The sequence below is a fragment of the Sus scrofa genome, chromosome X (assembly GCF_000003025.6).
Source record: "Sus scrofa isolate TJ Tabasco breed Duroc chromosome X, Sscrofa11.1, whole genome shotgun sequence".
NCBI classification, from domain to species: Eukaryota; Metazoa; Chordata; class Mammalia; order Artiodactyla; family Suidae; genus Sus; species Sus scrofa.
Genome location: NC_010461.5, coordinates 17,694,762 through 17,721,220, shown reverse-complemented (window position 1 = coordinate 17,721,220; position 26,459 = coordinate 17,694,762). Strand labels below are relative to the sequence as shown.

The window sequence follows — 26,459 nt, the reverse complement described above, 5'->3', positions numbered from 1 at the left end:
CCCCCAAAGATACACCATACTCCTAACTTAGTAGAATGTCACAGATTCTCAGAAAAGGTTACAAAAATGGAGTACGAAAGGCCAATGCGAGAGAATATTTTCTAGGAAAATTTACTTTTTGGAAAAATATAAACAAAACTATCTTCTCAAAGTCATTTTATGGTACATCTTCAAAAGTATCAAAGTATGGCGATTAGTGTGACATGTGACACAATCATTTCATTTTTCAAAGGCACACACATCTACCATTGTTTAAAGTAATTTTTTGTCACATACCTATAGATCTCATTTTCATGCCTGTATTAAGTATTAAATAAGCTAAAAAAATTAAGATACTATATATATTGCATTACATCAGGATGCATTAACTCCCAATTCTAAGCATCACAGCATTTCGAAATGATGTTGTGGTTCAAGGAATTATTCTAAAGTGAAATTCACAAATTTTCCTGTTTATCTTACAGATCTTACTGGTCACCTACATATACAATAACATTAAAATGAATTTTTATGCAATTGTAAACACAAAAATAATGATCACAAAATGAACTGTGTCTTCACATGACAAGATGTTGCCATTTTAGCCACTATGAAAACACTGCGTTATCTATATAAGACCGATAGTTCTATAATTTAAACACGTGCTGCTGGACACTCAAAAAATGGCATAGTACAACTATTTTATACTGTGACAATACTTTTGTACAGATAAACAAATAAAAAGCCAAGCATAAATACAATGTACAATGTAGGTCATTGGGGTAGGCTACATAGTTTATGGCTCAGTTCATGGTTTTTGACCTTCCTTGTTAAACAGCTCACCTTAGTAGCTTGAAATCACACATCCTGCCAAAATGATGGTTAAGTTTTAATCTATGTGAAGTAGAAATTAAAGAGAGAGAGAAGGGAAAAATAATTGATAATTTATTTGGGGATTCTACAATATTCTATCTTATATGATATAAAAAAATAAAGTCAGGGAGTATACATGTTGAGGAATTTTGTTATACTCTGAAAGTACACAATAAAGACTACCATGTTTATGCTGATTTTGGAATAGTGTCTGATTAAACTATGCCTATCTTTTATAAACAAAAATTCAGCAATGGGAAATCCTGAAATTAATATACATAATCAGGAGTTACCTATAAAGATGAAAACAGAAAGTCTGGGGAAATAAAGAATTATAGTCTAAGGATATATTGCATGCCTCTCTCTACAGCAGATCTTTGAACGACAGGTTCTGTAAGTATTTAGATACTGTGATGTGACTCTGTAATTGTTTCCTCTCTGTCAGGACATCTTGGCATTAAATACAGATGACATTAAACAAGTCTAACCAAAATTTCATCATTATATAAATGTAAAGAAAACACAGTATATTACTTTCCAAAACTTTCTATATAACAGATGCACTGTGAGAAAACATATTCAGTATGCTCTTTATTTTTCAATTAATTACTTAATCAATTAATGTTTTTAATCTGCTCCAGCGGCATGCAGAAGTTCCCCAGCCAGGAACTGTGTTTGCACCTCAGCAGTGACTCAAGACTCAGCAGTGAAAAAGCTGGATCCTTAACCCACTGAGCCACCAGTAAACTCCCTCAGTTTGCTTTTAAAATGCTCTAATATGCTATTTTAAGCTATCCTAATGTTACAAGTGACCTTAAAAACAAGTTCTAAAAACCTAAGCATTTTTTTTTTAAAAATCTAACAAATTTTTATTCTCTTTCTTCTATTTTTAGGGTTACTACTTTCTATTTTGAAGACTTCTCTCTTTTTATTTCACCATCTATAGAACTAAAGATGAATTTTCTTGGTTAGTACCTATGCTTGTCCTCCCCAAACAAAGAGGAAGGAAGGAAGGAAAAAAGAAGTAGTAGTCAGTGGTTACAAGTATATTTTAAATACCCCTGAAGTGTAAGCTAAGGACCAACAAAATATTTTACTCTTCTTGGACTATTACCAGCATTGTCCACTTAAGGTATCTGTACCTTTACTCTTCCAGGAATTTTAAACATTAGCTTTGTGGACGTATTTCAAATTGATATTTTCTCTAGGTTTCTATATTCAGCAAGGCCTTGCTATTAATGTCCTCAGTTAATGTAATTAGTTAAATTAGTAAAAATGTAGAAGAAAAAGATTCATAAATGTGCTTAAATGTATAACAAGTTTGATTGTGCCAGGTGGTTCATTAACAAGTGGTTGAAAAAAAAAACCTTGCTCTTTCAGAGAAAAAAGAAATTAGTCAATCCTGCTGTTTAACTCCACTGGATAGTTACTTTATTTATTTATACTGGTTAATCAGAGAAAACATTTTAATTGGTTTACCATGCAGCATCATCTGGCTAATCAGTACACTGTGTACTAAGTAAAACACATGGTAGATATATTCACTATGTGTCTACTAATTGTACTAGCATTCTCAAGCTAATCCAAACTAAAAAGTAAACATTATTCTTGACAATCTCATTTTAAAAAAGACATTGAGCAATGGAAAAATAAAGTATGGTAAAATAGAAGCTTCATGAAAAAATGGAAATAGCTACTGAACCCAAAAGGAAATCTGTGATAACTGATTATCTTTTGAAAACGTTCTAACTATGGACAAGAATTGAAAAGGTACAATTAAATGACTACATGAAGGAAAAGGGCATTAAAGAACATTAGAAAGATAGGCGAAATGTGACTAAATTGAGCACAGAATAAATGATACTATTAGCTGAAATTATCAGTGAGAAATTCCTCGTTGTAACAAGTGCCATTAAAATTAAATCTACCACCAATAACCTTTTGAGCACGTGAAAATACACAAAAAGTGACAAATACAGCTTTCCTTAAGTCAAAAAATTTCTTCCAGCATTCACTTCAAAATTTAATAGGCACATTCCTTAAGCTTCAGAAAAAAATACCTAAATTTGTGAATATAATAATGCAGAAGAATAATTTTTCCTACTGTGGCAACGTTTACTTTTAATCATTTGTTCACAACATAGTATAAGAAAAGTAGTTACTATTACACTATAAATAATTTCCAATTTAAGGAAAGAAAGTAGAAATAAAGGGTAATATTTTCTTTTATTTTACCGCTTCGCCATTTTTATTTTTTCTCTTATACTGGTAAAATCTGCATGGGAAGAAAATTAAAAACCAAATCATCACTTATGGATCAAATACAAGGGTACTTTAAGACTGCATCATATTACTCAAGCAAGCATAAAGCTTCATAACTGGATCCACTATGGTATGCAATCAAACATGAAATGGATCCATTTTAGATTCTATCCAAGTTGGTTTATTTCCTGGAAGGAACCTGTCATAAAATTATTGTTATTATTATTACTATTATTTTTGCTTTTTTCTTTTAGGGTTGCACCTGTTGCATACGTAAGTTCCCAGGCTAGTGGTTGAATTGGAGCTGCAGCTGCTGGCCTTCGCTACATCCACAGCCACAGCCACAGCCACAGCCAGAGCAGATCCAAGTTGCGTCTGCAACCTATACCACAACTCACAGCAATTCCGGATCCTTAACCCACTGAGTGAAGCCAGGGATTGAACCTGCATCCTCATGGATACTAGTCGGATTCTTAACCCGCTAAGCCACGATGGGAACTCCCTATTTTTCATATCTAAATGGTCCTACTAACATAAAGCCTTCCTTCCATAGATTCAGTGAGGCTCCAACAGAGAAGACAAATTTTGCATATATGTTGTTACTCTTCTGAATTAAGTCTATGACAGATTTTGAGGGGCACCAGGATGCATTTCTTAAAATATCCAAATCCTAAATAAAATAATCATATGCATCTCTTCTAATATACATGTATAACCTTAGGTCAATTAATAACTTACTACTGTGAACAGGACTCAGAAATTAATTAGGTAAAACGTACACGTACATTTTTCATACTGTCAGTGTGAACTATATATAAATACCTTCAAATTGTATCCCACATTATGGTATGGCACAAATCTTTCCCTGAATCATGAATGATGACTTTAGAAATAATATCCTATGCCAGTTTAAACATCATTGGAAGACTGTGATTATTGTCAAATAAAATTTTCAGCTTTTGCAAGGGATCTCTGAAATCTCTTTAAATCCTCTGATGGCTAGGGTCTTTACCCTGTGTCCCTACATCTCTAAGGTAACTGAGCACATCTGGAAGGTATTAATGTACCTCTGGAAACCCTATGGTCTTTAAGAGGAAAGAAAGTCTATACTTAAAGTACATTTGATGTTAAAGGTTTTATTTGAAACATTTTAACAACTTTGGCAAGCAAAGATCTTAATTTAGTTGTCCCTTTTTCTGTTAAGTGACCCAGCTTTCATAGAGCTATATAAAGTCTTGAAGAAACAAATGACATAAAGACAGCCCCAATGTGAAAGATGAAAGCAGTGCATTACACATTATGTAGTTGTCTCTAAAATTCACTAATGCAAAGATCACAAAGAGTTTGCTTTGTCTTCCAGGGGGAAAATACTCATTGAAATATGAATGATTACATCAAATATAAAACCTAGCCATTTATCTTGGAAATAAGTACAGGCTCAAATGGATCACAATACCCCATTATTCTAGCACAGAATATTCACACAAGTCCTTATTCAGTTCCAACACATTTTTACTATGATTCCCAATACAAGTACATGTTAGCAACTCTGAATCATCTAAACAAACGCTCCAGAGAAAATGTATTCTGGATTTTGGGAGGCAAGACGTTGCATATAATCTCATAAACTTCTCAATCATATAAAGAATGTTAGATCTAATTTGGAAAATAATTGGGCATAATTTTTCCTGGGTAAGCTTTTCTTAAGTACTAAGTTTTTTGAAAAGAGCCTGCAAGAAACAAATGTATTCAAAATTCTCCCACTCTGTTTTTTCACAGCCTTTTCTAGAATCCAAATTTATAAATACAAAAGGTTTGACTCTTCTTTTTTAAGCATGTAATCTCTCTCCTACCAGACTACAAAGAAAACAAACATTTTTTCCAACCCTAGATTTGATCAGGAAGCTATCTCTCTATAGGTTAATAAAATAAAATTAGGTACATAGTTACACAATACATAACTAATATAGACTTAGAGTCACTACAAAATGGCTTTTTCCAGTTAATCATCAAAATTTGCACATTGTTACTAAGACTATCACTAGTGTATTTATTCTTGTGCTGTCCAGTTTATTGGCATAGTTAATACTGCAACATTAAAACTGGACTTTGAATTTTTTTAATTTACAGTAAACATCATTTTTAGAATATTAACTAAAGAAGGACTAGGAAGCTGAAGAATAAAGAAAGTAAAAAAAATAAGTTTTCATTATTTGTAGTCAGTGTTAACATTTTAAAAGCATTTGGCTGAAAAACATAAATGTTATTTACATCCTTTAATTAAATTTGCTTGAACAGTGGTGAACAAAAATTTGATGTGACAACTGCTTGCAGCTATTTACTAATTTAAGCATGTAAAACATATAATTGTTTCTGCCTCCCAGTGAGTACAATTACATTTTTAGTTAAAGCTTATTTTCTTCTCTAGTGTCATATCTAATATTAGTTATCTTCCCCTTCAAACATGCATTCAAAATGAAACTGTCAGAAAAATTAACTTTGCTACTAATGGTTTTTTAAGTCACCCCAACCCATAACTTTGATATAAAAAATTCATTATTGCTTATATTTTTTGATTTTTACAGAATGACTTCAAACATTCATATCTGTATGTATTTGAAATGTACCTAAATCAGTGCTCTTCAGTTTTTGCACCAATTTGATAGACAAAATCAACTACTATGACTATATGCTTTCCATTTATTTTTCTGCTCAAATTTACTTAATTTAAGTATCAAGATAATGCTAAGCAATAAAATTTAAAGAGAAAAGCACAAAACCTCACAAGAAACTATCACACCGATATAAGACATTTATGGATTAGAAAAGTTTAGGAACAATTCTAATGATACAGCTTGATATTATATTAAAAAGTGTTAAATGAAACGTATATCACTATAGTAAATTCCAGCCCTGACTTTAGTGATTACTTCTGAGATGCATTCTCACCAAAAAAGCTGGGTTCCTAAATGTTTTTTTAAAAATTGTTGATCCCCAGGGATGATTTCTCTTGCCAGCGTCCAGCTAATTAATTCTCCCATACATAGTTTGTATTAAGAAAAAGACACCACCCGTGCAAGCTCGTGACCTATGCATGCTAATTTAAGCCACAAAAAAATCAAAAAATATACCTTGAGGTTTATCCATAATACCCTGGGATTTTTTTCAAGGACTTGGAAGAACTTGACCATAAGCAAACACCATGCTTACCAAAATCCAGGACATTAAGTAGAGGGTGCTACTAAGGACATGTTTTAAAAACACTTCTCAGAAACCAAGGAATCACTGGTTTACTTTCTTGGAATAAAAGATTCTACCTCTGGTAAAACATCTCTACTATATTAAAATGGATGCAGATGATAACAGACTTCAAGTCCAGATTAAGTGTGCTTGTAGTATTTGACTAAGGTATATTTAAGTTTTCAGTTGTATTGGAAAATGTTTGAGAAATCAGGAATTTAACAAAAGAGCTGCCAAATTTAATGAAATGTACTAATGAAATTGCTCTGTGAGCATGAAGTTGAATTGTATGCTTTTGCTTATTTGGCTATGTAATTCCATCAATAATTTTCAAAAGGAAATCCAAGTTAAAATTCATTATTGAAATTCATTAATAATAGAAGTTACCACTTGTTTTAGATTATTTTTAGAAATAAAATGACTTCATTAAAACATATTCCTTACAAACCTTCTACCTTTGGGTAGACAATGTTTTACTTGTGTAGGTACATATTATTTTCTTATTGCTTTAAAAAATAATTATTTCTTCGTTAGAATAAAGTTATTCATTTTTGAACATGTATTAGAATCTACCTCCATACTGCAGAAACTTTGTTATATTTTATCTGAAAATGCTAAGGCTGGTATAGTATAAAGATAAAATAGACATACTGAGGTTAAATAAATGTCACAGACTGTCTTTTTGTAATCTCTATTTAAAATAATTCTTAGTAGACTATTGGTACACCCTATGAAAACAGAAATAACCTAATGTCCAATTCTTAAGGTTTGAAGATTGAAATTTATATTTAGGTGGGTTAATGGGTATTTTAGCTCCAATATATTCATACACATACCAGAAGCAGGAGTACAGTAAGAATGGTACTTCTGTCTGCACAGAGGACTATTGCTACAGTAAGCATGTATGTTTCACATCTGAGGTCCTTCCTGAGCCACCAGGAAAAATATGTGGCCTCAGGCAAAGTCACAAAGAGTCCAGAACTGCCTGTAAGACCTTCTCATCCCACTACTTCTTTGACTTTTCCCACTCTGGAAGCAGTCTATCTTCCGTCTCCGGATCATGGAACCATCAGGTTTTGTCCACCTTTGGTTGTATCAAAATATTCATTATGCTTCTGGTCTTTGCATTTTAGCACAGGCCAAAGCCATAAGATCAACAAGAAACTCTGAAATGGCATACTTTCAGGTCTTCACAATAGATTTCAGGGATATTTGGTGGTGGTGGTGGTGGTGTGGTATGTTAGAGGACTTGTTCACTGCCATTACTCCTAAGACTTTGTTTTACCAGCACTTGGAAGCATTTAATTAAAACTAAAACTCTTCTGCTCTGCAAAAAGTCTTTTTTCAAAGAAGTTGAAAAGCAGGTACTCCTCCCCAGAGCCCCAGTTAAAAGTGTTGTTTAACTATAAGGGGTTGGACTTGGACAATACATTTTAGGTGAACTAAATTCAGTGTAAACAACACATTTACAAAAATGTCAACATATTATAAGCACTTATGTAAATGCTGATTTTCTTTTTTCTGATTTCAGCATTCTGGAAAAGTAAATTTACAAATATACTCAGAGTAACTGAATAGGCAATGAGGAATAAATATAATTAGTGATCTGATGAGGCCCATCTACTGGCATTTAGGAATGAACCTAGAAACAGTGCCTTAAGTATCTATTGTAATTATAATTAAGGAAAGATGTACAGTAATTTTGAAAATTAAAGTCTTTGTTCTCTAGTTCTGAATACACACACTAAATGTATGTGTAGCAAAAAAGAAATGCTGGTCTTTCAATTATTTCAGCATTTTATATAAAATTGATTCTTAATTAGATACTGTCATTACCTTAATTCTCCAGATTGTGCCTGTAGAAAAGAATCTAAAAATGGACATTATCAATTTATTTTTAAGAGCTATTCCCCTAAATGGAGTTTACGGATCAACAAGAAACTCCTGTCTACTTGGTACTCAATGTGAAACAGAAGGGACTAGAGAGAAGTTGTTAAATTTAGCCACACATAGAAAGAAGAAAGCCTAATGGCTGAAAGTGTGGGCCTCTTCTTCAGGGTTTCCACCTCTTGGTCTCTGAAGAAGGATCTTTGGGGAAGACATGTCAATAGAAAACTACAGAGTGGAACAACAAAGCAACTTATAATGCAGCAAGAAAATAAAATGATGTGATGGGAAAATCTATCTGCTAATCTATGAATTAATGAGTCAAACACTGAGCTCTAAACTTTAATGATCATCAAAAATCTTTGATAATAAACATATACTGCAAGTCAAATGCATCTGGACACATTAATATAGTTTTACATATATTTATTTGAAAACAGATTCACATTAAAATTTTAAAGACCTTAATGCTAGAATATTTTATATTTTTTAAATTATTTAAATTTAAGTATAATGTAACTCTGAGGCCAAGAAGTAGGAAAGTTTTTAACAATGAGAAATCATTACAATCTATAAGGCCATTCATGTGTAAAGAAGAATCTAAGATTTTAGGGAAAAATAACTAAGAATGATATAAGGTGCTAATCTAGAACTTAGTGATTTATATAGCAGTGAAAACAATGGCATATTCACCTATTGCTATTGCTTTTCTTTTTAATCTGAACAATGGGCAATGTTCTATTTTAATGGGCAATTTAAATTTTTTAAAAATTAAACTTCTATGGAAGGTAATAGTCTTCTATTTTAAAAATGCAAGTCTTTTGAAGAACAAAAATTTCCTCTACGATGTGTTTAAAGATTAAATCCTCACTGAAACGGAAGAAAATATATTACTTCCTTGCCTTTCATCAAGCAGAATAGTATTTTTATAACTTCTTAGATACCTCTGGGTCTTAATGAATGTAATTTATCAATATCTAGAGTAATTTTAGAGTCATGTTTCATGTTGAAGAAAAATGCAGAAATTCTAATGCAACAATTTCCCTATTTTTGCTTCTGTACTGTGGTGGGATAGAAAAAAATGATCAGGCAGGAAGAATATAATAGGTACATTTTAATTACTATTTGAAACTGTCTTTACCTACTATTTATAAATTAATCTTATGACCTGGTTTAAAAGAATTCTATTAACTATCGTCTAGTCTCTAGAAGTAAATGCAGGCATAACATTTAAATAGAAGATTACATCACAAAGTGAAACTTCTCACTTTCATTTTTATTCATATTTTGGCTTCAAATAATGTGGTTTTTTGGAATTATGCTTTAAATGTTTATGAATTAAGGCAGAGTTCTTTATCATTTGGGTTTTAGGTATATAGTAACTTTGAGGTTTCATTCCAATTAAGGCTATTAGGATAAGCTGTGAAGAGATCATTTCACAAACAAATTTTCAAAAGCATACAAGATTAATCCATATGCTGCTGAGATGAGGCACAATAAAGAAGCATTAACTGCGATAATCTATGGCTAAAATGATGGTGTATGACTTATGATTAAGCTTCATTACCTGCAGAGCAAGGGGCTTCCATCTCATATTTTTCAGTAAAGCTGGTGCTGAGGTAAGCATGCTCTGAGGTCGCTTTTTCAAAGTTAAGATAACACCACTCGGGTCCTCTCGTAGTGCATTCACCAAATTTTTCAACTGCCACCCCACCTGGTAACCAGCAAAATCATTACAATAAAATTGAGGTACAGTATTCAAAGATTTAATGTTCTCCCCCTTTAATAAGATTAGTCAGAAAAAAAAGAAAATCACATAATTGGTGTACCATCCTATCAATTTTCAGGAGAAATAAACTCAAGAAAGAAATTTTATTTTCGAATTGATTAACCATGTTATTGCATTAGAGTCCATATCACTATGAGATAACATAATGGGCATTAACCAGTCAAAGCAGACTAAAATGATATCCTACCAATGGCGTAATTTAGAATTTAAAGAAATTATGTCATCATTAATGCTGCACAAGGTCTACATCCCACCTCTGTTCACAAGTACTATTTAAAAATCTGCATGCCTGAAAACAAGGATTTGTCAATGTCCTCAGCTTACAAACTACACCACATGCTTTCTCATCACTATCTTTTAGAGATACGTGGTACAAGTGTCCCTAAGTCAGACTGCCATTATACCACTAGTAGCTGGTACTGACACTCCAAGGCAACATTCTGATGCGTGGAAATCAGCATCAGTAAAATAAACCTTTTACCATGATATAAAGATAGAATAAGAAATGACAAGGTAATGCTACTCTACGGCAACAGCTATTGGAAATGTGTTCCAAAAGACCCTCTACACTTAAAATATAATGTGCTAAATTTAATGAAGCCATTCTACTTGAATATTACTTCAAAACATATTGTATAATTAAACCGAAGTACTTGATAAATATTCTGAAACCTGGCTCAACTGTTGTCCATCTTAAATTACTTATCACCATTTTAAATTTTTGAACACAGAATAATTTTTGCTACTTTGCATTTTTTTTTTTTTTTGGCCGCACATGTGGCATGATGAAGTTCCCAGGCCACGGAATGAACCCGTGCCACAGCAGCGACCCAAGCTGCTGCAGTGACAATGCCAGATTCTTGACCTGCTGCACCACAAGAGAACTCCTGTTACCTTGCCTTTAAGTCATACTGGTTATATAGTTATCCTAAATTCTAGAACTATGATTTAAAGAAACACATTAAATATCTATTATTCTAAAGTTTAAAAGAAAGAATAACTTCTTATTCCAATTCTAATGGATTAGAATTTTCCAGGATGTGTGTTATATAAATGCATTGGGTCAAAATTTATCCTAGATTACAAGCAGAATTTCACAAATTTCTTCCTAAGCGCCCAAATGAAAGGGAATGGTTGCCTTTGTCCATTATTCATCATCTTTTTTCCTGGAAGATAATGCTCCAACTGTAAAGAATGAGCCCTTCCATGAAAGGAAGCACAGATCCCAGAGACTGTGATGAAGAGGTACTCTGGACTGCAGCCACTGTAGGACAACGGAAGACTTTAGTTTATATGAGTAACCACTCATTTAAACTATAACCTCTACAATAGCTGAACTGGGTGATGATGAAGGGAAAGAGGACAAAAAAGAAGCAAGATATTACAATGCTTAAAACTTCAGGGGTCTCAGATATGAATTTAAATGATCATTATGATACTTGCCAGTAAAAAAAAAAATAATCGCACTAATGTGGATCAACTACAGTAGTGGAACTGGTCAAATGTCTCCCATTATATATAAGTGGGGATTATTATGTCCCCAAAGGTACATTACATTGATTCTGATTCCTCTGATAGCTAAGTAGTATCTCTACAGCATTTCTATGAGCCAAGAGTCAAAGTAAAGTTAGTTAAAAAATATGAGCAGATTTCTGAGTTCCAGCTTTGGAGGGAGAAAACATACTGCTTATTCAGAGTTTATGAAAAACTTATTAATGATAACCACACTGACTATTTATTTTATTTATTCAAATAATCACTAACTATACTAAAGCAGTCAATATGATGACCATATTCTTTTTTTCAGCATATCTACCCTCGACAATGAATTACACATTGATTTTTATTCATCAGTTTCTTTCCATTTTATTTTGTCATAATCATTGGACCAGGTGAAAATTTTCAAGGCTAGATGATGTTTTCCCATGTAATGTTCAGGGTAATTCATCCTGGTCTTTCACAATTTCTCTCTGCTCTTTTTGAACACACAATTTCAAAAGGCAGAATTCTCTTCCCATGAGAAAGTTAAATTGTTTTTTGATAAGAAAATAATACTTTGGTTAATTTTATACCTGAATGTTATTTAATGGCAGAAAATTATATAACTTTTCTACTTTTCAATCAGCTTTCCCACTCTGACATAAGATTAGCAATTTTTAAAGAAAAGTGACCGATATAAAGTATATATCTTTGGTTCCTAAATTCTACTTCCACTATTACAAGGAAATGACTGGATAAAAGAACAGAGATAAATGTGCAACATGTGTGCTGGAGTACTTTTAAACCAATCAAAAACTGTACTTTATGTAAAAATCCATTAGTGTGGGATACAAAAATTGTGTAAAAAAAGTCAGTTTTAAAATAGCTAATGTAATTCTACTTTTGTAAAAAAAATTATGTATAGAAAACACAGAAAGCTACAATGAGTACATTAAAGGGGAACAAAGACTACAATATAGGAGTACCACTGTGGCATTTCGAAACCGGCAGCATCTCTGCAGCACCAGGATGCAGGTTCTATTCCCAGCCGGGCACAGTGGGTTAAAGGATCTGGTGTTGCCGCAGCTGTGGCTAGGATCTGATCCCTGGCCTGGGAACTCCATAGCCTCGGTGGTGGCCAAAAAAAAAAAAAAAAAAAAAAAAAGCTACAATAATATGTTTTCTTCTTTATACTTTTATTTCCTGAACTTTAGGCAATAAATGTTATTTTTTAATAAATGATAAAAACAATCAATAAATGGACGTAGCCCATGAATAGTAATATTCCAGTTATAAAATCATGAATTTTATGAATTATCTAATTATGTTTGTTATGCATGGAAAATTTCAACAAAATTTATAGAACCAGAAAGATAACACTGTTTGAAAGAGTAAAAGGTGATGATGAGGAAATGATATCCGTTCTGTTCATTATACTTTTACACAACCATCAAAAGAAAAACAAACTTATTACTCAACTATGCATGGTCAAGAACTACATTATATGTTGATATTTTTATTCAGTGAATGATTTCAGTTGATACTTTACTTAAGAGTTAAGCCAGGTTCATGGAAAAATTATTGAATGAGAATGAAGCTGGCTGAGTAAATCCCAGCCTACGTGCAATGTTTTTCTTCTTCACAACAGGCAGGTTTTTAGCTGTATCACTCTCATCCCAGTACTTGTATACACATAAACAGCAAGCAGACAACAAGCCTCCCATTCGAATAATCTTTTTTCCTTAGTCCTTTCTCAAACTCTCTGACTTGGATCATTATTTTCTGTATTCTCTACTGCATATTATTCTTAACAACTGTCCCCATTTATTGGGTTCTCTTCAAGGCTAAATATGGCAAGGTCCTAGAACCCCAGGGAAAAATGATTCCAAGCTCTGGTTCTGTGATATCCTAACATACCTTCAAACATATAATTAAGTGTAGTTAATTCTTGAAAGAAACTTAGTTCTCTTTAACTGTTATTGAGATACTTATGGTTTACAGATTACTGGGGGACATGAGTAGATGGTATGAAGAAATAAGGCAAGTATATGGGTTACAACTTGAAGAAATTGGGAAACCTCATGATCAGAGTTAATACACCTCAAAATAGGTAAAAGATATCACTGCCTGTTAATAATGTTTCAAGATTAGGTTTCCATTTCCTCACTGAGTTTCTGGCTACAGTTTTAAGTGTGACAGACCTGAATTAAAAAAAATGATTGTAAAGTATTCTTTACATGGGCCATAATGAAAGTCTTTCTGTACTAGAAGATAGAGAGAGCTTTGAAAGAAGGAAGAAGGATCCTAGGATCCTGGTGGCTTTGAATATAAGAGTACAATCCACTAATATGGGGAGACATTAAATAAGGTACAAAATTTTAAGAGATAATGGGTTTGGGATACAAATGAAGGAAAGCATTCTAACAAAGACCTTCAAAAAGGAATTCACTGACTTGTGACAAAGTGAATTCAACAACAACAGAGATATTTAAATATTCTTATACAGCCTAAATGATTAGATTAGACTTCCAAAATCACGGTATGTTCCAACTTGAATACTCAGAATGGGTAGGAAAGTGCAAATAGATCATATAACAAATGAGCCTGAGTAAAGGAATGTGGTCCTGGTACATCTCTGGTTACTTGTCCTCCATCTTTTCTTTCTCCTCACAACCAGTAAGTGCAGTCATTGCCTCTAAGCTAAGTCTTATACCTCTAGCATTTCTTATACCTCTCTTCCCAGAGCTCCACTAACATCTTTCTGCATGACTCCCAAATCTTTCTAACCAATCCTGCTCCTTATTTCCAACAGTTCAGTTCACCCATACTAATAGTTTCTGAATAATCAAGCACCAGTAATTCATTAAGATAGATTCTTTTTTTTATTTATTTTTTTTGTCTTTTGTCCTTTTAGGGTCACACCCGTGGCATATGGAGGTTCCCAGGCTAGAGGTCTAATCGGAGCTGTAGCCGCTGGGCTACGCCACAGTGGCAACACCAGATCCAAGCCGCGTCTGCGAGCTACACCACAGCTCACAGCAACGCTGGATCCTTAACGGAGGGCAGGGATCGAACCCGCAACCTCATGTTTCCTAGTCGGATTCTTTTCCCCTGAGCCACGACATAAACTCCAAGATAGATTCTTCATATCTATATTACATTTCTTTTATCTATATTTTTATTCTTACAACAGCCCTGAGAAGTAAACTATTAAACTAATTTTACATGTGAAGAAACTGAAGCAAAAAGAAATTAAGATTAAAAACACAGTAAGTTGGAAAATCAGAATTCACATTCAAGTCTGTTTGATTCTAAAACATAAGGCATTATGACATCCTCTTATATAGCTGTTCTCAAAATCTGGTTCACAGACCAGTAGCATCAGTGAATGTGAATTCTGATTTTCCAACTTACTGGTCTGGGAACCAGATTTTGAGAACAGCTATATAAATATTCCATTGATAGTTCACATGAACGCAACACTTTAAAAGTCAAACACATCTCCCTGTTCTCATCCAACAGCAGCAACAAAAATTTCATCATCATTCTCTTAAGTTTTCAGTTATAGGGAACCTATAACAGTTCCCCTCTTTTTAATCCACATATAACCTAAAGAATAGATTCTAGCAATTAACACCTCTTCTCTCTGCCTTACTTCTGCCTTGGATGCCTGATTGCTAGACTTAAAACAGAGTCTTAACTGCTATTTTTACTTCCAGTCTTTTGCAGCTCCAAAATACTGCTACTGTGCAAACAACATTCTTCCTCTCAAAACCTTTGAAAAGCTCTCACAAGGCCTAACTACAGAATCAATTCCTCAAATAGGTCCTTTGCCAATATGGCCATAGCTGTTTCCTAGATTTCTCTTTAACGTGGTTCCTAAACTTCAGAATGTGTTAGAAGTACCTGGAAACACCAGTCTTCGATCTAGTAGGTCTGAGGTGGGGTTCCCCATTTTTTTTTTTTTTCACAAGAAGGGATACTGATGCTACTGGTCTGGGAACCAGATTTTGAGAACAGCTATATAAGAGAATGAGCTTCTTGAAGAGAGTGGGGCAGAGACTTGCCCATGTCCAGAATATTTTAATATGTTTTTAAGATTATATATTATAATTTAAAGAATCTCTAAGTATTTATTGTGTGCTTCCATGTGTCATGGATACAATGGGGGCATATAGCACAACCTGTGATTTCATTAAAAAGCATAATAAGCAGAGGAGAGATGAGCGGGTCAATAAATCTTCACAATAAGTAAGAGAAGTACATCTATAGAATAGATACAACATGAAATGGGAGCCTCCCAAAGGGGCATCGAGTCCATCCTTGAGGGTTCAGGGAAGGTTTCCTATTGGGTCTAAGCTGAATTTCTTAGGAGATGGATAGGTGAAGGGGATGTGGAGAAAGCCATGAGACAAGGTAAAACCAGTTTGAGCAACTTTCAGTAGTTCAGTATGGGTGTAAGAGTTGGTGAAATAAGCATATGTTCCCCTCAAATACAGTGCTTTTCTCCTCAGCTGTTATCTTTGTAAAAGAATTCTTTCTTCTACTTGTATTTTTTCTCCTACCTATAAAATCTATGTATCCATAATGGCTGATATTAAATGCAATGTTCATCATAAAGTCTTTACAGTTAAAACCTCATTTTCCTCATGTGAATCTCCTATCATACTGTTTGTAACTCTCTAGTGGCATTTTTTCATGTGCCTCCTCTTTTTAAAGTTATGTATTTTTCCTCACCTCCCTTAATGTATCATCAAAAAACTGAATTTTGAGGGTTTCTTTTTTTGAGAATAAAAACTGAGTATTATTTGTCTGGATATACCTGCAATCAATGCTTTACAAATGGCACAGACTTAGTCAATATTGGTGATAACTAGTGAAACAATATGGTGACATGAGAATGTAAATGTTTCAGAGACAATAAAGTGCCTTCAAACTCCAAAGGAAGTTTAGATCTGTACGTAAAACCAAGATATAGTATTAAAGTTTTCTCTAAGTATAATATACTTGATACTAAAACTATAGACATTCTTTACCTCAAATTACAAATAAACTGTCTTATGAATGAACATTTGAAAAAAATAATATTTATATCATGGAATCTTCACCTAAAGTCAAAGACATAGTGATGTGGTTATGACAAGGAATATTACAGTAGATGCAGTTTCTATTTGTCATAGAAAGATTCTGCTTTATCATACACATTATATAAGCACTGTTAGGAAAATTTTCTGCCAGAAAAATATTTTATAGCAGTTGTAAAGAGTCCAAGTTTCTCTTATCAATATTTTAATAGACTATTTCATTCACATTAAGTTCGTGGACTGGAATAAACCATTTAAGAGCCACCAAATATATCTTAACACAAAATATTATTATTAGCTATAGATAATATGCTTTTCTTTTCTTTTCTTTTCTTTTTTTTTTTTGTCTTTTTGGGGCCACACCTATGGCATATGGAAGTTCCCAGACTAGGGGTCTTATCAGAGCTATAGCTGCCGGCTTACGCCAGAGCCACAGCAATGCCAGATTCGAGCTGCGTCTGTGGCCTACACCACAGCTCATGGCAATGCCGGATCCTTAACCCACTGAGCGAGGCCAGGGATCGAACCGGCAACCTCATGGTTCCTAGTCAGATTTGTTTCTGCTGTGCCACAACCGGAACTCCAATATGCTTTTCATATATACTGTACTACTATCTTCCTGATTGTCCAGGTAGCCAAAGTCAGTGTCGCTAAACAATGGCAAGTCTTACTAGTTTATATGTAATTCCCACCTTGGACTATGAAATGTATTTTATCTACAACTCAACAGGATTAAAACTGTCCAAGAAAGCTTTTAAGGTATTCCAAGATTTCAAAGCCAGAAGTTGTGCTTTCTTGTAGATGGGGCTTGTAACTGCTTTGATCAGGCTGAAGCAGATACCAGGGGAATGGCAACATAAGTGAACAAGTCCTCAGACAATGGGTTGCCCAGATTAAGTGTACAAGAGGCTTTGGGTTTAGTGCTGGAGAGATGAGTCTTCCTTTACTCTTTGTAAAGAGAGGGAAGAAGTTGTCTCTGACCCCTTTAGGACTTGCTCTAGCTTACCTGATTTCTAAACAAGAGCTAGTGATTTATTTGACCAACACATAAAAAGAATCTCTACTCTATGAGCCCAAGTAGCCAAAGTTACAAACGAACAAGCATAAAGGTAAGAATGTAAGCCTATCACCCTTTGCCGTAGCTGTATTTGGAGTTATGAGAAAGCATCTCTATACCAACAGGCAGGAAGGTAGGACATTCTCAAAATGTTTTCAAAGTTATTATCCCTCAGAAGAGAAAGTAACAGATTCATTCATTAACATTTATACTTGCTCCTGTGTATACACCAGCTCTTACCCACAGGTTGTAATGTATAAATTATACCTCTTCACAAAGGAAATTGCAAAGAGACTTTAAGGGTGCCTAAATGGATGTTTTATGATATGAGTCACACCATACCCAAATATTCTCCTGGTCTCTTTAGAAGCACTGAAGAGATTTAATTTGACACACACCCATCACACTGTGACTAATGACACTGTCTTTGCCAAATTTCTTGTTGCTGAGTTACTACAGTGCTCTGCTCCCCTGTATTACTAAAATATTTAAAAACATTCCATAAGTAATGACTTTTGATATTGCATCTCTTTCAAAGATCCTAGAACTACGAAATCTTGAGTACCAATCTACAGATTTCACCTTCACCTAAATTTATTTTTCACAATAAAGGATACAGTCTTACTATATATAGTATATATACTATATATACTATATTCACTATAGTATAACTGGAGACATCCTAATTTTGTTCTTCCACAATCATTCATTTACTGAATAGAAACTGAGAACTATTCATGGTTCAAATATAAAGGACTATAGGTTGAAATGTATGAATCTGCTTAAGTAACTAAATCCAAAAAAGTGATTTTAAATTCCAGTATGGAGTAATTTATATAGGTAATTTAATTCAGAGTATTCAGAAAAGTCCCAAGGTGTTATCTATTTTAAATAAAAACAGTACGTATATTTTTACTAACATGATTAAAAGAGATAATTGTGGGAGAAAATAAAAGGAACAAGCATTCGAAAAGAAGGAATAAGAGAATTGAGTTTTATTTTCTTATTTTTAATTTTTATTAAAAATTTTAATAAAAATATAAATTTTATATTTTAATTAAACTATTTTATTTTTAAGTTTTTATTTTTATGATGGGAAAAATTCCATAATTTTATGTCTTTACTCACTGAACCACTCATGTCATAGTCTCCTTAACTTTAAAAAGTACTTAGCCAGTGAAATAAGATTACATCAAAACATTTGGTTTTTTTAACAGCTTATTTTTTATGTGGCTTAATTTTACTATAAAACGTGGACCGTGCTGAGCTGCTCACAATTTGAGTTTACAGATATGTTTTGGTACTTGATATTTTTACGTGAATTTCATAGACAGTCACAAACATAATGCGTGCATGTGTGTCTGTGTGTGTGAGACAGAGGGAGTGAGACAAAGATTTAAAAGGAAAGCGCCGAGAACAAAGTTCCACACTGCTGAAGATGGATAGAAGAGAAAGCCAAATTGAAGACTACAAGAAGCTAGTACCTTTTTTTTTTTTCACGTATTGCACACCACCTTCCTGGAGTCTTTTCCTCCATAACTGAGAAATTGAGGGTTAAATCAGAGTTTGACTGGTTCATGAGGTGGGAGGAAGAACATAATAATCATAATTTTTTCCACTAAGTTCTACAAATCACCCACATTGTTTTCACCAAAGGCGATACATTTCTGAATCCTGTTACTTTCATTATCTCCTGTTACCTGTCACCTATATTAACTGCAGCCCTTGTATCACTGGTATCTTTGCTTCTGTGACAAGGTGATTCAAAAACTATGGGTATAGTTTAGCATCTTGAACATACAGCTCTCACCCCTTTCTTATAGCTCAGTATGATATTTGGTACTATTTCAGTTTCTGAAGACCAAAAGTTTATTTTGGGGGATTCATGGTTCAATAGAAAACTAAATCAAAGCCCATTTCATTTTTATTTCATTATCATTCACAGTATTCTTTACCATCATCAAAACATAAAACTGAGTGAGTCTGAAAGCCTCTGCTAGGGGGACACAAAGGAGGAAGAAAATCATATCACGGCAAAAGACTGTGGGGATGAATCTTTGATCACACCACAGAACCTCATCCTCACCCCCAAATCAGTAACATATTCTAAAAGAATCATAATAATACAAGTTTTAAACTAAAAAAATTAAAAAAAAAATTTGTTTTTTTTAGGGTTGCACCCATGGCATATGGAGGTTTCCAGGCTAGGGGTCAAATCAGAGCTACAGCTGCCGGCCTACACCACAATCACAGCAAAGTGGGATCCAAGCCGTGTCTGCAACCTATACCACAGCTCATGGCAACTAGATCACCCATCCACTGAGCGAGGCCAGGCACTGAACCTCTAACCTCATGGATACTAGTCGGATTTGTTTCTGCTGCACCACAACAGGAACTCCTAACTAAAATTTTTATAAAGATATTTGCATGGGTTAAATTTTAAAACAATTTTGTACTTGCATATATATGGAAATTATCACATTTATGCCATTCCTTCCCATGTTTCATCTCTGTTCTCCTTGCAAAGACAATGGAAAGCTGTGTATTTTAAAATAAAGTCCTAGTCTCCTAAGTTAAGGGATGAAACAAAGTATTGTTATTTAAAAATCTGTAGATCTTATTTATAAGAATACTGAGAGAGAGTAAAGAAAACATCTACACTTATGAAAAAAGCATGCTTAAATTTAATTTCGGAATCCATATGAAAAATGTCATTAAAATCAACCAAAACCATGGTATTCAAAAGATTCAAAACTATGCTTAAAAATTTACAACTTTTCTATAAATAAGTTTTACAGTGTTATCTACTGGTAGACATTTTACAAAGATATATATATTTGAAAATACTAGCAAATACTGCAATAGATGCCTATATTTATCAAAACAAAACTAAAGCATGTGTATATATGCATTTATATAGCTAAATAAACATCATTCTACACATTTATTAATAAAAAGTTTTAGTTTAAGAACTTTCACATGGCAGTAAATACTTTCACTATAGAAGTTATCTTGAGAAATCATTTTACCAGAAATGTAACAACTCAGACAGAAAAGGTTCTCAATATCAGCTCTAGGTAGGGCCACAGTGAACTCTACTTGCCATTTGTCTCAATTTTAAAATATCTTGATTGCTCAGTGTTAGAGTAATAAGATGAGAGGAAATGTGAAAGTAATCAGTTGTTACATTACCTAAAATTTCAGCCACCATGCTGATCAGAATGTTAATTTAGTGATTGAAACCTATATTTGAATCCTAAGGCTAAATAACCTAAAAATAATTTTAAATTATTACCATTATCTCTTGAATTTCCTATTTTATGATGTTCTTATGTATTTGACTTTCATGCAATAATTTTTTATCTTCATCAGGCAGTTAAATGTTATCGACTAATTGCACACAACTACTACAGACAGAAAGTAAATCAGGGAATTGCAACTGGCCGATTTTTGCCTTTTTGATGGATGTGGGAAAAAGGATATAGTTATTGACACTGGTTTGCAAATGAGTTCCACACTTAATAAGCATGAGTAGGTAAGAACATTAACCAATAGATACATTTTAAACATACAAAATAATCACTTATATGGAAACCTTTTAAATTCCATGTAAAATAACTAAACCATATTAAATGTATGCTGACACTGAAAGATGTTTCTAATAATAAAAATAAACTATAATAACTATTTTTAAAAGCAATTACTGTTTTCCTGGTGAAGCTAGTTAAGAACTGTATAAATAAGAAACAAATTGGTATGCAGAGATCTGCAGAAAAAATAAATTGCTTATCAGGAAGTTACCAGTATTAAGGCATCATACAACTTATCTCCTTTATACAAAGACTTAAGATAATTTTTGATAACAGAAAAATAAAATATTATATTGGATAATAAAGTAATGAATTGATGTCTCTAGGCAACATAAAATATATAATTTATATCAGTATGTGGCACTTCAAAACCAGTTTCTACACATTCTTATAAAATCCACAATAGTAAATGTTAAATAAAAGAAAAAACTATGATTATCTCAAAGACTACATACCATATAAGATAGACTCTGAAGTAAAATATTACTATGAGTAACGACATCTATGATGCATTATATCTTTTAATTTTTGGTAAGTTTCTCTTCATGGTTTTTTTTTTTCTTCTAAAAGAGAACAATTCCTTTGCTCTGCTTTAGAAAACCAATTTCTTAGAATCTAACAGAGTTATTTAAGTATCATAGCCATGTATTAAGCAATATGTTAAACACCATGCTAACATATTCAATCTCTACTCCACCAACATCTTGTGTTTACAGAAATAAAACAAGAGGTGCATCACAAGTACTGCCATATGAGGTCTTAGTATTCAACGTTTTGGTCATAAGGAATTATAAGATAAATACTTTCTTCTTTGATAAAAAAAAAACATAAGAAAATGGAAAGGAATACAAAAAAAACCTGAAAGAGGTGAAGAACAGTAGAGAAATAGTCAAGTGAGAATAGAGGAGGATGGTAAAGGAAAGGAGAAGAAAAATCTATAAAAGAAAAACAATTTAACAAATTAAAAAAAGGAGAGAGAAAGCACATCAGTATTAGCCAACATCATAGTACAGTTCCACTGGAGCGACTCCTTCCTGCTGAAGTTCAGGTGTGGGGCGGCAGGGTAAAGGGAGGGAAAGGGGGAGCTAGGTTTTAATGGGTCACCACGCTGCCCATCCATTCTGATTATGTTGCCTTCCCCTTTAAACAATACTCGCTTGTTGTTCTGGGGTTGAAGGAACAGAGGGTGAAGAAAGAGTAAAAAAATGAGAGACTAGAGCGAGAATAAGGAAGACACCTTTGAGAATTACATAAATGAAGTCAGAATGATCTTTCCAGATACTTCAATAGTCCTTTAATTTGTTCCCTCCTGCCCACCCCCTATCATCACCTGCATTCTCATTCAACAATGTTTACCATTTGGGAGGTAACAAAACCCACTAGCTTTCAGTGCTTATCTCCCATTTCTCACTAATCAATGTGCAACACCCTATCTGTTGTAATCTACTTTCTTCTAGACTATCACAACCTGGTTATTTTCCATTCCAATAGGCATTAAAGCCCCTTCTACCAAATGGTTTCTTGCCATAATGTAGTCACCAGGTTCCAGAAGACCTTTCAAAATGGTGGTGAATATGTTTTAACATTTATACAAAATAAAAGGAAAAATTTTCCAAATGCTGGATTCAACCATCACATACCCCACTCTTTTCAACTGATATTCTTAAGAAGAAAATATCTGTTTTTAGTATGGCTAGAATCTTTAGAACACTTACACATCAAAAAGAGTACTGACATAAAATTTAACAGATTCATTAGGAATATGCCTAAGTAGATTTAATAACTATAGTCTTATCAGCTAAAAAAAGTGTTAAAAGTGCATCATGAGAGCAGTTGCTGGTTCAAACTATGCCGAGGTATCTCCCAGAGAAGAATGTAGTGGCAGATGAAGTGGAAAAAATCTTGGGAGATTCCCGCAGGCTTTGAGGAGTTGGATCTTCAGTGGCAGGGAAGACATGCAATAGGACTCAGTCTGCTTTGCTTGGATGTTCATGATTTTTTCTTCTTCCTACCTGGCAGCCACAATTTCTCAGCCACAGAAGTATGCTGATTAGAAAAGCTTAAAAGCCACTTATAATAGAGAATATAGCAATGTGAAAAAGGACATAAAACTTCCAGTTTCATTTCAAAGAAGAAAATATACTTAAAAAATAGCAAACTAGAAACAGACACACACCTAATAGGACATCTTGAAGATATACCATACTAGCAATTTCAAAAAACAGTATTTGAATTCATCTTTGATTGTTCAACTTTCTCAGACTCTCAGCTAAAAATTTCAAATTACCTTTCTATGTATTTTATAATAAGGAAAGTTATCAAATTTTATGTTGTATATTATTACCTGTAGCAGTAGGAAATTTGAGAATTATAGAAAACTACTAACTGGGCTAATAACATTCAAAATATAAGATTGTAAAATTATTCTTTTCATTATTGAATCTAAATTGGTATAGAATAATATTGGCAATATCTCACTATTCTGGTCAACTAATTACTGGATATTATTAAATATGTATTTCAAATGTATTAGACTATGCTTTAATGTAATTATTAAACCAACCCCTAATGTCCCCAGTAATGAATGTAGGGATAGAATGGGTAATTGCAAATGGCAAATAACTTATACTTGTTTCAACTAATCAATCTACCTAGCAAACCTTTCACAGTAACAAAACTCAGGTAATTTCAATTTCCCCATCTCTGTATATTGGCCAGTAAGAAGTTAAAAGCACTGCAGACCACAGTGTAGGCAACAGCAAGAAAAAGAGGACAGAGTAGGCTTCGTTTAATGACATGTACCATTCTTGGGCAGATATGGCTTCACTTGAACACAAAGAAGAAAATCTGGTGATTGATCACATTATTAAGGAAGGGTACTTTCATGGAATTCAACATAATTTCCTACCAGCAAAATGTCTCTATTATCAATTTGTAGGTTCTAGTAGCACTTTACCAAGAAACTGGACTCCAATTAGCCCAACTGCTGTAGCAGCTTAAAAAGGAGGGAGGGAGGTTGGAAAGTTAATTTTTATTGAGTTCCTAACGTGTCCCTGGCATTGTGATAGATGTTTTACATAGCTTGTCTATCTGAAGGAAAGGAATGTGTCAAAAAGTGGCAGTAAAGTTAAATTTCAACCCCACTTCTAATTTCAGTTCAGCTGATCCACTACCCCAGTTACATAAATTCTCACATCCACTCCTCTTCTCTATGCTTGGCTCCACTTAATCTCTCCCTGAATTTACCTACATGTTTATTAGAATTCTTCCCCTTTTGTTAATTTTATATTCTGAGTTTGGGGAAGGAGCATATTAAAACTGAAGTAAGAGCACGGGCCTTGGAGTCAGTGAGCTTCGAGCTGTGGGTAGGTTAAAAAAACATTCAGTTTTCACATACACCTTCTTCATAGGATTACGGTGAGGAGTAAATGACATAAAATATATAAGGTACTTAACATGATGCTTGGCACACTGTAAGGACTCAGTAACTGTTGGTTATGGTAATTATTATAAAAGGATAAACTGATGCTTAAATAGTTACCATGACTCACCTAAAAACATGTTATTTACAGAGCAAAAACTGGAATCAAGTTCCGCCAACCATAATTTTGTGTAGTTTTTAATATTTAAGAATATTCCTGTGATACAAAGATATGTTTATACATTCTCACAGTCTATCACCACTCCATATCTATTTCACTAGTTCACTCGAAGTCTTTCAAAGACCTTCATACTTGATAGACATGAGAATCTTGGCTCCACAAAGAATATCCCTTTAACAGTTTTATTTTTCAATAGAGACTAATTTCTATCCTCTTAGAACTGACCAACTGGAAGTAAGTCCAGCTGTCCAAAAGATGTCATATTTGTTAAGGTCACATTGTAGATGGAGGCAGCATGAACAGAAGAAAAAGAAGCTGCTTATCTACTGAAGCAGCGGCTTTATCCCACTGCCCAAATTCTCATCCTAAGGGGACAAGAAACTTTATTCAGGACAATCACTTTGTATAACTTCTAGTAATGAGAACATACTCATCATCCAAACTGTCATAGTGTGCAAAGGCTCTGTTGCACCAGCATTCTGCATTAATTAACATTAACTTTACACCCACACATTTTTCAAACTTTCACTAACTTTTATTCACTTAGTGAACTCATTGAAGAGATATTATAACTTTATTATTAGCATTCAGGAGCTGCTCAAAATGTCACAAACTTCTCAGTTTATTCAAATCCTAAATTGAAATAGTATTTGCCTTAAGATCAGAATCACTGAAAAAGATCAAACTTTTCAAACGAGTCTTCCTTCTTACCACCAAAATATATCCTTTCCTTTCAAAAGTGTCTTCTATGACTAGAACATGCAAAACCAAATTTCATTAAAAGGTACAACAGGAAATAATGACTCATTCTGAAGAGTTAGTGAACTGTAAGGAGAATATTTACTAGAAAAACCCCATTTTTTAAAAATGAGGATTATTCATTAATAATCAGCTTATTTTAATTTTAACTCATTTTTAAAAAACCATACAATTAATTTTGTCAGAAATAGAACAAACTAGATCAACAGAAACTAGTCCACAATAAAAATCATATGATGTTCATTTTCTAAATCTATGATTAAGTAAAATTGCCCTTGGGAGTTCCTGCTGTGGCTCAGTGGTAACAAACCCAATTAGAATCCATGAGGACATGGGCTGGATCCCTGGCCCCACTCAGTGTGTTGAGGATCTGGCATTGCCAAGAGCTGCGGTGTAGGTCGCAGATGAGGGCTCGGATCTGGCGTTGCTGTGGCTGTGGTGTAGGCCGGCAGATGCGGCTCCGATTCGACCCCTAAACTGCTAACTTCCATAGGCTGTGGGTGCGGCCCTAAAAAGACCAAAAAAAAAAAAAAAAAAAAAAAAAAAAAAGGCCCCTGAAAATCTACCATAGGTACAGAATGCCACTGTCATTCTTAGCCTAGAAAGGGGTTCGTGAGGTTCGTAGAGCAAGAAAATTTTATATACTTATTTAGTTAAGTGAAATAGTTTTCAAACTTAAACTATATTTAAGTCCTCTTTTGGGAAATGAAGAGCCAATTCAGCTATTAAAATTTTAAATTAAAAAAAATCAACATTTAAAATAAATCAATCTGCCAGATAGTTTAATGAACAAAAAAAAATGTTAAAGTAGATGAATGAATGTATGCTATTACAAAAGATATCTACTAGGTAATTTGA

The 26,459-nt window shown here is 33.5% G+C and overlaps 1 protein-coding gene across 12 annotated transcripts in view; it reads right to left on the bottom strand.

The window, feature by feature from the left end:
- Nucleotides 1–26,459, bottom strand: part of CNKSR2 (connector enhancer of kinase suppressor of Ras 2) — a 276,921-nt gene that overhangs the window by 116,814 nt on the left and 133,648 nt on the right. For 8 of the 12 annotated variants that reach the window (XM_021080286.1, XM_021080287.1, XM_021080292.1 and 5 more), the window contains exon 9: nucleotides 9,809–9,955. The exons of the other annotated variants lie outside the window; for them this stretch is intronic. In XM_021080286.1, coding sequence (XP_020935945.1) covers nucleotides 9,809–9,955 — 147 coding nt within the window. The remainder of the gene's footprint in view (nucleotides 1–9,808; nucleotides 9,956–26,459) is intronic. 12 annotated transcript variants of the gene reach the window in all.